This window comes from Rattus norvegicus, chromosome 5 (genome assembly GCF_021556685.1).
Source record: "Rattus norvegicus strain SHRSP/BbbUtx chromosome 5, alternate assembly SHRSP_T2T, whole genome shotgun sequence".
Lineage (NCBI taxonomy): Eukaryota > Metazoa > Chordata > Mammalia > Rodentia > Muridae > Rattus > Rattus norvegicus.
The window spans coordinates 141,291,051-141,302,247 of record NC_141538.1 but is presented as its reverse complement, the minus strand read 5'-3'; the positions used below and the strand labels follow the sequence as shown (position 1 = coordinate 141,302,247).

Below are 11,197 nucleotides of genomic sequence, written 5' to 3'. Positions count from 1 at the left end.
TGAATATCTGAGAGGATGCCCGGTCCCCTGGAACTGGACAGTTGTGGGCTGCCCTATTGTTGCTGGGAACTGAACCCAGGTCCTCTGGAAGAGGACCTTCTGAGCCATCTCTCCAGTCCCAGAGAGTTTTAAGAAAAGCAGTCTTTGCCAGGTGTGAGTGCATAAGCCTGTAACCCCAGCACTCACAGATGGAGGGTGTCAGGAGTTTAAGGTCTTACTTAACTATACCGTGAATTCAAGACCAGCCTGGGCAATCGAGATCTTGTTTCAAAACAACAACAACAACAACAACAACAACAACAACAACAACAACAACAACAGTATCTTGGGGTTGGAGAGATGGCTCGATGGTTAAGAGCACTGGCTGCAGGCTGGAGAGATGGCTCAGTGGTTAAGAGCACCAACTGCTCTTCCAGAGGTTCTGAGTTCAATTCCCAGCAACAACATGGTGGCTCACAACCATCTGTAAAGAAATCCGATGCCCTCTTCTGGTGTGTCTGAAGACAGCTACAGTGTACTTATATATAATAAATGAATAAATCTTAAAAAATAAATAAATAAATAAATAAATAAAAAGAGTGCTCTTTTTCCAGAGGACCTGCAATCGGTTCCCAGTACTACATGGCCGCTCACAACTGTCTTGTGACTCCAGGCCCAGGGTGTCTGAAGCTGTCTGTGGCTTCTGTGGGCCCAGACACACATGTGGTATAAACCATACATGCAGACAAATATTCATACCTATAAAATAGAAACAATACATCCTTAAAAGTTAAAAAGAAAGAAAAGTTTTATGGTATGTCTTCTTAGGTTCTAGGTGTGTGGCACGAAGGCCCAGGGAGAGGCAGCCGGAGGGAAAGTTTATTTGATAAGAGATCAGGCTTGTGATTTTCCTCTATGACTTTGGGCAAGAAAACATACTGAGCCCTGGTGCCATACAGCAGCTACTGCTTGCTTACCAGGCTGAGGTAAAGATCACCTTGGCAAGCTGAGGAGTTAGAAGCTTTTTTGTTTGTGTTTGATGCGGCCTAGGGTTGAACTCAGAGATTTGCACATTCGAGGCAAGTGCTCCACTACTGGGCTAAGTCCCAAGGCCCAAGAGAAACTTCCAGAAGCTTCTTGACCCTGTTCAGGCTCCACAGACATCTAGGCATCAGGCAGGCAATAAGACCCCAAGTGTAAGGGAGAAATAGTGGAGACCCAAGCAGCTTTCTCTAACCATGATGCTCAAGGCCTCTGGAACAGCAACTGTTCCCTTTCCCCAGAGGGCATGTTTTAAGTAAAACTATCCAACCCAGTCCACAGATGTTGCTGTGTGACAGGCCGATCATGGAACATTTGTTCCACTTTTCCCCAGAAAGGGCCAGGCTACTTCATAACTGTAACTTTGCTACTGTTATGAATCATAATATAAATTCCTGCCTATGCAAGATACCTGACATTTGACCCCAGTGAGAGGGTCCTTCGACCCTCAAAGGAGGTCACAACCCCACCATTGTCATTTGTAGCTCTGGCAAAGTGGGGTTGGCTTAATCCACTGTGAGATAATGGGCAATGCTCCCTGAGGAAGAGTCATCGACAAATCCTCTCACCTTGCATTTACATCAAATTAATCGGAGAACCACAGATAGCCTGATTTTTTCATTAGTTGAGGGAAGCAAAAAAAACAAAAACAAAAACAAAAACAAAAACAAAAAAAACAAAAACAAAAAAAACAAAAACAAAAAAAAAACCCAAACCCCCCAAAAAAACAAACAAACAAACCCCCCAAATCATTACACTAAAAATACTCAGAGAACTGTTTTAAAAAATCATCCTACAAATGGTCTTCAGAGGCTGGGTGTCAATGTGGGACTCTTTAGTCCCAGTACTAAAAGCAGAAACAGCCAGGCTCTTCCTGAGTCCAAGACCAGCCTGGTCTATATAGGCTAACCAAGGCTATCTAATAAAACTTCGTCTCAGAAGACCAAAAAGGAGTGGGACCATGCCTTTAGTCTCAGCACACGGGAAGCAGGATCTCTGTGAGTTCGAGGCTAGCTGGGTCTATGAGATCCAGGACAGGCTATGTAGGCAGACCCTGTCTCAAAACAAACACCCCCACCCGCACGAAAAAAGACCAAAACCAAACCAAACAAGAACTACATAAGAACAGTCCCCATATTAAGGAGCTGTATGTTTAGAAGGCTACTCAAGGTCTACTACTTCACTTGAAACCTGATACAAATAAACAAACAAAACAAAACAAAACAAAAAAAAAACACGGAAAACCCTGGTGAAATAGTTACCCTCATCTCACAGATAAAGCATCGAGGATTTAGAAAGGCAGAGATAAGAGGTCACAGAAGTGGTAGAGCTGGGATTTCAAGCCTCGTAACTTACAATTCAGCACTCTGCAATTCACTAGAGAATTTTGCTCTCACAGAGTACTAAGCCGACAGGGTATTGTTTAGACATGTCTGAAAGGGCATTCAGGGACCCGGAGTGGAATGACCAGGTTAGCAACATGGTAGAAAAATGCAGCCACCCAGATCGCTTGTGGCTACTCCAAAGCAGTGTTCTCTGCTTCAGGAAGACTCAGATGGCATGTGCTACCCCCACTCGGACATTTTTGAGAAATCTTTTATTAGAAGATGTCCCAGAAGGCAACAGTTTAAAATCAAGCAATTAATGATTACAACTAAATACAAAATTTCAGGTAAACTTGCCTTTCAAAATAAACCAGACCCTTGCAACAGGAGGGTTTTTTTTTTTCTTATACAAAAACAGTTAACACCACTTTGCAAAAAAGCATACAAAAATACAGTATTAAAAAAAAAAAAAAAAAAAAAGGACGCCCACAGCATGTAACCCAGCAGCAGCTCATAAAACACAAGCCATTCAGATGAGACGTTAGCCTGTTCACCACTTGTCCTCCCAAGACAGTTCCGGGAGTTTCTTGGTGCCTAGAAGCCCTACCCCAACAGCTACAACAGCTACTTCCAAAGCCTTCTCTAGGACTCGAGGCCAGGAAGCGAGTGGAGGCCATCATGGTTGGGAGCCGATTTGGAAGTGGTAGCTGTTTTTTTTTTTTTTTTTTTTTTTGAGAGTCAAAAGTTGTATTTACTGTCTATCCCCCACACCGTTCCCTTACTTCCAAGCCCAGGGCCAGCAGGAAGCGATTTGCCTTCCTGGGTAAAGTTCTGGAAAGGCTGATCCTTCTTTTAGGCAAAGCTTAGGATCTCCCGAGGATGCTCGCCTGACTGCTGCTAGCTGGGGTGACTTTCTTAGATTGAGGGCTGTACTTAGATTCCACCTGGAGCCGCCGAAGACGGCTGGAGCAAACTCTCCTAGTTGGCGGAGTCGCACTCCTAGAGGCACCCTGACAGGCCCCAGGGAGTAAGTGCACCTTCTGGGGCATCAGGTGAATCCGAGTGGCTCCCCTCTGAATCTCTCTGTAAGGCCCAGATTCTGGGGGAAAGGATGTGACTCAGGCTGGCAGAGAACCAAGATGGTAGCCACGGAGCCAGCAAACTCCTTGAAGTTGCTGGAGAAGGACAGGTTTGCACTTTTCTGGCAGAATGTAGACAGAGTCAAGCTCTGACTTGAGAGGCAGGTGGGAAAAGAGGAAGCGATAGGGCTGATAGGGCTCGTTCTTCCGAGGCACCTTATATCCAGCCAGAGAAAAGATTCCAAGCTGGGCTTCAAATAGCCCTTCGGGAAACCTGGGCACGGAACGTTGTTCATGAGTCAGGATGCCAAGTCTTCCCCAGGTCCTGGGCTGCGACCCCATTTCCCTATGTCCCAGGGAAACATTTCTGGTCTGTGTGAAAGGGTGCTGTGGTGGCCATTGCATAACAAAGGCAGGAAGAAACAAAAAGGTCCCTTGTGAGGATAGAAAGGTCCCTCTCAGAGAAGGCCCAGAGAGCTCTGGGACAAAGACTCTACAGGCCAAGCCCTTTCAATGTTCTCAAAGTCATAGCGTTGAGAGTGGAGGGAAGGGTGTGGCCTAACATCCTAATATATCTTAAAGGTTTCCACTCCTCAGCTACTGTAAAGTGTCTGACAATGAGGTAATGGTCCACGCTGATCAAGTTGGCGAGCTTGTCTTTGCCCAGGACAGCTCGCTGGTCTCCTGGAAAACAGAGCCTGGGGGAGACAGTATCCAGGCCCAGCTGTCCTCATATCATCCCCAGAGACAGCAGTGAGAGCAGCATCCTTTCCTAGCCTAAAGCTCCAGCACAGTGTGAGATTTCATGTAGGCTGTAGCCCCGACATCGTCCACCACCTGTTGCATAGCATCTGTCAGCCTTTCGTCAGGAGCTAGTGAGCTAAGCAGACCCCAAATCTCCACAGTAGCTGCCTGCTGAGAAGCCAAAGGCGCCAGAGAAGGACAGCATTCCCATGAGTCAGAGAAGAGGGAGAATTGGGTTTCGAGGTTACCAAGAATGCAAGCCCTTATTGTGTGTGCACTGGCTGCAATGCATTCTGGGATCTACTGTCCAGACTGCCCCGCTGTAACCAAAATGTGCAAATTACTAAGAGGGGGAGAGAGGTTAAAAAATAAGCTTGTGTCTGTAAGACAGAGAAGTCAGGCTTTTTGGTCAGTTAGTAGCCACTGAGGTACGCGATTCTTTTCTGCAGTTGCTGTTGCCGACACCGGAGTTGCCTTTTCTCCGTAGCCATTTTCTTTTCAGCCCCCACCAAAGCCTGCAAGTATTCTAATGCCTTGCTTAGGATCACGACTTTGGGGGCCTTAGAGCAGCTGGCCAGGGTGGGAACCTGGTCCCGCAGGGCCAGGAACCGTGAGCGGAGGTCATTCCTCCTTTTTCGTTCTAAGAAGTTATGGTTCTTCCTCTTGGTCACGTCCTCAGTGTCAGAACTGACAGGTTTGGGGTGGCAGGACTGAGGAGCCTCATTTTCTACAGGTGGGGGACTCACTATCTCTTCCTCCTCCTCTTCCTCCTCCTCCTCCTCTTTCTCCTTGGGAGCTTCTATTTCCAGAGCCTCTTCCTGGGCACCTGGCTCAGGATCCCCCTCTTGAGAGCAGCTCTCTGGAGGAAAACGGGCAGCATAGTTGTGCTGCTGTTGGTGGATAGAGATGTGGAAGTGTTTCATGCAGGGGTCCAGGGGGTCTGCTCGCACTGTGATGGTGACTGGCTTTCGGATGTCCAGGGATCGTCTCTTCTCCACCGTCACCACGTCGATCTCCTCGCCTTCTGTCCAAGAAGAGATATGAAGAGAAGAAATGTACCCCATGAGGAACACATAGACACACACACCCTACGGCCTCAGTTCTCAACTGGGCTTGTGAGACTAGATGACACGTTCGTGTTTTACACATCACTAAACTGAAGTGAGAGGACTGCTGATTCGTTTATACCAGAGAAATGCCATAGTGAAGGGGGAAATAAACAGGGGGAATAGTCTCCAGTTTCCTTCTGCACAACAAGGCTTGGGTAAGAACAAAAGGTAGACCCAAGCCAATGGCCCCCAGTCTCTACAGGCTCTCTCCTCCCCCACTGAAGGGGATGGAGAGAAAGAGCTACTGGCCTGGGACAAAGTTTAGCTATAAAGATCTTCCCCATTCGGGCTCTTTCATGCCCAATCAGAATTGTAAATGAGGGGTCTGTGGGCAGAGTTACCCTTTGTTCCGGCCCAGCACAGCCTGCGCTTGGGGATTGTTACTTTTCACAAGTTATAAATCCTATTATTCCCCCACCTCTCTATTCTGCTATCCTTTCAGCTGAAGATACAGAGAATGGAGGGCTACAACCGGTTCTCTTCAACCACGGAGGGGAGGGGAAGGGTTTCCCTCAGGAGCATTTTGTTCCTGGGTTCAATGGGTTTCTAAAGCCATCCGTCATTTATCGGTCATCCGCCCCACCCCCACCTCTGGACCAGGAGAGGGTCGTATTTATAATCACAGGTCACCGAGAGCCTCGGGAACTTTGCAAACGTACAAGCGACCATTTCCCAATGAGCTGCACCAGAGGCGGAACAGTAGAGTGACCCAGATACAAAGGCCAAAATGCCAGGGACTTGGATACACCAAGAAGTGTCCCTACCATTCCCTAGCTGGAAGGTCTGTGAGATGAAGCCAATCTGATCAGGCAATTAGGGAAAGACCCTCCTGCTCCCCCATGTCTTGTAGTCCTCGACGCAGAAGGCCACCTTTAAAGCATTCTGGCCGGCAACAGAAGAGCTCCGTCCTCCACCTCTTTTGCATACCAGGAGGCTTGAGCCCCTTTGTCAGGAAGGTTTCCATTGTGTGGACAATCGCATTATTTCTCCATTAATAAAACCTGACCATTCAGCCCCCTGGCCTCAAAGCCTGTGATTGGTTGCCCAAGCAGTGTTTGGAATGCTGTTTTCCCCAGCCCCTAATCCCTATTGGCTGAGCTGTGCCGTCAGTCACATTCCCCACCCCACCCCCTCATTGTTTGCAATCTGTTGCATTTTGTTCTAGGCCATGTGGCCAGAGAGTGAACCAGGAGCCCACAGACAGGTTCAGGTTAAAGGGCAGGTCAGAAAACGATTCAAGTTTCTTTACATCCCAAACCTTTAATTTTCATTGTTAAATCTCACAGCGCAGAAGGCTGTATCTAAGGAAGGTATCATTTAAGACACCACTCTCCTTTGCAGAAAGTAGTGTCAGATTCTACAAGATAAGGGATGTCCTCAGCTGGACATCCAAGTTCATTCTTCCTCATTTTCAAAAGAAGAAATGGAGGCCCAGATCAGTCCCATCCCCTGTTATTTTCATGATGGTCTGGATGGCAAATCAAGATCTCTAAACTTCCAAAATGATGATCTTTCTACTCTAACAGCCCTTGTACAGCTGGACCTTCAATAGTTTCTTGATCTCAAGATTCCTTATTTGAGCCATTAGACACCATAAATTCCTGTTGCAGGTTAAAAAATGACCTTAACACAATGCGTCGAAGAAAAAGAGACTTTTAATTTTGTTCTCATTTCCCTCCATATATGAACAACTTCCACATCCAGTTCCCCAGTTCCCTCTCAAAAGCCCATTCTTTCGGTGCAGTGGCTTTTCTCTGTCGTAGTGAATGTGCCTACAGCCTCCTGCTACACCCCCAATAGCATTCTTTCCTGTATTTCTAATGGGGGTAGAGGGGCTCTCAGAGGCTGGGGAAGAGCAAGGTGGTCTGACCTCAGTGAAGTCTGCTCTTCATCAGGATGGAGAGAGGCCTGGAGTGCAACCTCAATACCAGGTCTTCTCCCAGAGATGGGACCGAGTAGGATGCGAGTAGGAATGTTGTATGTGGAAGAGCAGCTGAAGCCCACAGATGTATTGGGAGGGAGATTGGACACCTTCCCAAAGCCAAAGCAACAGGCAATCGTGTAGCTCTTCTCAAAGAAGCTATGAGGAAGACCCTCTAAACATCAAGGATCACTGGGAAAAGGGTTGGGGGGAAAAAGGCAGCTAGACAGCAGGAGGCTGGGGCTCACTTATTTCCTGTCTCAAAGCCTCAGTTTTCCCATCTGTTAGGAGGAGCGTTTATCCCCCGCCCCCCACCTGTCTCACTGGTCACAAGAGATGGAGATGTGTAAGTAGTAAGGACTGGGACTGGGGTAAGAGAAAAGAATTAGCAATTTAAAGTACAGAAGGCAGGAGATCAAGGTTTTCGAGTGGAGGAAGGCTTTTTGGTTCTGCACAAAAGGTATCTTAGTCTTTTCTCCCTTAGGGAAGTGTGAGTTTCCCAGGGAAAGAGGCAGCAACAAAAAAGCTTCAAGCTTGGAGTGACTCTTAAGGGAACCCTTTCAACCTCCCAAGGACAGAAATCCCCTACAGTCCAACCCGAGTATTGTCCTCTCGAAGCGCCAACCCTCACCAAGTCGCCCTGGTCCCCTGGGGCTCCAATCACCATCAGAGGGACGCTGGCTCCCTCCCCACTTCTCCAAACTGTTTACCAACACACCCACGTGCCAGACAGACACAGCTGGGGGCTACACCGACCGCTTCAGTCAGAAAATGGGGAGGTGATGGGAAGCTTTAAGATCTAACACCTGATCTCAAACAGCGGTAGATAGAGCTCTGGCCACCCATGGGGTGCCTCCCTCTTAGCTAGCCCGGGGTGGTCCTTACCGGAATCGCTGGGGCTCTCGGACCCGGAGCAGGCCTGAGTCTTGGGCTCGCCTAGCTGACACTGGGTGGCGGGCGCCGGGTTACTGGCTTCCAGACTAGGAGTGCCATCCGGGGTAGCGGGCGCTTTGGGCGGGTTCCCCCGGGGCACTCCTGGGGCCAGCCTGTCGCTCACCACTCTCTCCAGCCGTTCCCGGGCAGAAAAGCCGCTCCACATGCAGTCACGGCGAATGATGGAAGCATAATTCCTGCCCCAAGCTTTCGAATGGCCCCGAGATTCCGCCTCGTCCCCGGCACCCCCTCCTGGCCACGGCTCCCCGGGACTAATCCCAGAGGCAGGGTCCACGGCGCCGGGACCGGAGCCCCAGGGCGGCGACGTGGGGGGCGACGGCACCAGCTCGAATTTCTTCCAGATGTCCTCGCTGGGCGCCGTGGAGCGGTAGAAATCCTCTCCGCAGTCATAGTCGTAGAAATAGTGCTGATACGAGTCGAAGTCCATGTCCGCTCCCTGCGGGAGGGAAGGGGGAGACGTGCTGACTGCGGTGCCCGCCGAGGGAAGAGGCGGCTCCGAGTCCCTCGCTGCAGCCGGCTGCGGGGCTCTGGTCCCTCCCCAGGCCCACCAGCTTGCAGCCCGCGCCCTGGTCCCTGCTACTGGGAAGCCTGGCCTGGGGTCAGCTCGCTCAGGGCAGCTCGCAGCGGGCCGATCAGGCTGCGGGGAGCGAGTTCAAAGCAAACTTTGCCAGCACCGCCTGGAGCTCAGCTCCCGGGGCACAGCAGGGCCGGGCGGGGGCGCGCTGTCTCGAAGGCAGTCTGCAGCCTTGCAGCCCGCTGGTCCCCCGGGGACCCCAGCCCGGGCCACCCGCAGCCTCACCTCGCTCCCGCCGCCCGCCACCTGGAGCGGAGCGGCTCCCCGCCGGCTCGGGGAAGCCCGGCAGCCCGCACACACACACATGCGCGCCACCGAGCGCGCGGCCCCGCACTCACGAGCGCGCCCCCTGCGCGCGCTCCCCCCGCCTCGCTCGCACACGGCAGCCAGGACGCTCCCGGGATCGACGCGGGAGCGCGATCTGCAGGCGCATTGTTTCCCGACTGCTTTATATCTCGTCGCGTGCCCGGGGCTTGGGGACCAGGAGGGGGGGTGGTCCCTAGGAGACAAGCCCCTCCCCCTCCCGCCCCTCTCTCCGCTGGCGACAGGTGGGGCCGGCCCCACCTCCTGGCTGAACTGGTCGTTTCTATTCTATCCCTTGAAGCTCCCTAATAAATTGTACGCTGGGGAGTGCAGAGCAGAAGAGCTGATGCAGCCCCGCAGTCTCCTGTTGGAGGCGTGACTCTTCCAGAGGCTCCCGCGGTCCAGGCGACTTAACTAAAGCGGAGCTCCTCACCTACTCAGAGCCACTAGAGCTGCTCCCCGCCCCACCCTGCTAGTCTACTTCCCAGGGCGCGCCCCACTTGGTTCAGGTGCGTCCCACCCATGACAGAGGTGGTGGTGGTGTTGGTGGAGGCGGGGGGGGGGGGGGGGGGCGCACACTGCACCTCCACCGCGCCACCTGGCGGCGCTCCGCTCTGAACCCAGGCTTCTTCAACCCATCGCTTCTGCAACCGTTAGCCTATTCTTTAGCTCAGTGGCTCAAACCTGAATAGCAGCGAAGATTCCGGACTAGGAAGCCCCAGTATATAATCCCTCGGAGCCCCAGCTTCACCGGTGAAATGGAGGGATGGTAATGACTTCACAGGGTCGCCTGGGAGAATTTGTTTACTAAAAAGAGAGCGTCTTAGGAAAGGATGTGAGAGAGTTCAAACAACAGCAGCTTTGTCCCTAGGGAGGGTAGTGAGACATCCCTCCTCCCCCAGGTCATAGCTGACATTTGACCCTTCCCCTTCACTGCCCTGACTCCCAATATTCATCCTCAACATCAAACTCTCCTAAGAGCTATTTTAGAGATAGGGGTGTAGGGGTGTAGGGGTGTTGGGGTGTGGAAACTTCATTCAGGCCCTTGTTTTGTGCTTCCTAGCTGTGGGATCAAAGTGTTTGAAGTTTTGCCTGGAGTCCCTGGCCGAGATAATGGATATATAATTCCTTTGTGCTATCATAAACAGGCTACCTTCTGAGAAAGGGAAAAACTAACTATGCAGCCTGAGATTTAGGTCTAAGGAAGGTAACTTAGGATAGCAGCCAATACATCTAGAATCCTCCACCTGGCATCAAGGTCTGGTGTCTGGTTGTCTGCCATCCTTCTCTTCCTCTCACCCTTTTTGTCTAACCACTCCAAACTACATGCTGTCGCCATCCTAACAGACTGAAGCCAGAAGGATAAACACTTCCCTTTGTTTTGGGCCAGGGGACAGGAGGTGTGAGATGACCCATGAGTTGGGTGAGAAGGCAGGGTGTGTGTGTATCTCTCCATTTTCCATTTGTTGTGTCTAAGGTGTGTGTAGGACATCCTTGAAAGCAGGCACTGGCTCTCATTTGCTTTGTAGTCCCTGCACCTAGAGTGACTTCTGGCAATATTTATGCAGAGACTTCCTGAGTGACCTAGCCGACCAGATTTTATTGAGATGGCCTGCATGCCCTGCTCTGTGCTGTACTGGAAGGCCCAGAAAAGACTCCGGGTTTGTTTGCAGCCCTGGTGCAGAGGGATTAGACTGCCGTTTGGTGTCTTGTTCTGAGGCTTGCAGATGTCTGAGGTGGCTGCCGCATTGTCCGGGGTCTTGGTCACAATAGCAGAAGCCAACATAAGCAGGAGGAGGCTCTGTTGCCCAGGCTGACCTCACTATACAAGGCCAGGTACGGTGGCTCAGGTATGGTTATATTCCCAGTATAGCCTTCTATTGCTATAACACAAGGGTGTTCCAATTCTCTCGCTGGAGACTAGACCATGCCCTGCTTAAAGATTTTAATGTTCTGAGAGCACAATGGTATACATACACCTGTAATCCTAGCTCCCTGGGACGCTAACTCCAGGAGGATCATTTGAGCATTGGCCAACTCGTTGAAACCCTGTCTCAAGACTAAAATGATTTTTCTTCTGGGGCAGAAATTGAACCTAGGGTCTTTTTTTTTTTTTTTTTTTTTCCGGAGCTGGGGACCGAACTCAGGGCCTTGCACTTCCTAGGCAA

The 11,197-nt window shown here is 50.8% G+C and overlaps 1 protein-coding gene across 5 annotated transcripts; it reads right to left on the bottom strand.

The window, feature by feature from the left end:
* Window positions 1-2,602: 2,602 nt before the first annotated feature.
* Mycl (MYCL proto-oncogene, bHLH transcription factor) lies at window positions 2,603-9,538 on the bottom strand. Of its 5 annotated transcripts, none has more exons than XM_087548319.1 (3): window positions 9,291-9,538; window positions 8,084-8,588; window positions 2,603-5,192 (listed from the first exon to the last, which is right to left on the bottom strand). In XM_087548319.1, the coding sequence occupies exons 2-3, from the start codon at window positions 8,577-8,579 to the stop codon at window positions 4,582-4,584; spliced, it is 1,107 nt and encodes a 368-aa protein (XP_087404445.1). In that variant the 5' UTR covers window positions 8,580-8,588; window positions 9,291-9,538; the 3' UTR covers window positions 2,603-4,581.
* Window positions 9,539-11,197: the final 1,659 nt, after the last annotated feature.

Excerpts from the sequence above, each read along its gene's own strand:
- Mycl (XM_087548318.1), bottom strand. The coding sequence starts at position 9,032 with ATGTGTGTGTGTGCGGGCTGCCGGGCTTCCCCGAGCCGGCGGGGAGCC. Across the intron at positions 8,589-8,951 it reads TGGCGGGCGGCGGGAGCGAG|GGAGCGGACATGGACTTCGA; the intron begins GTGAGGCTGCGG and ends TCCCTCCCGCAG. Across the intron at positions 5,190-8,083 it reads CGAGAGCCCCAGCGATTCCG|GCGAGGAGATCGACGTGGTG; the intron begins GTAAGGACCACC and ends CTTGGACAGAAG.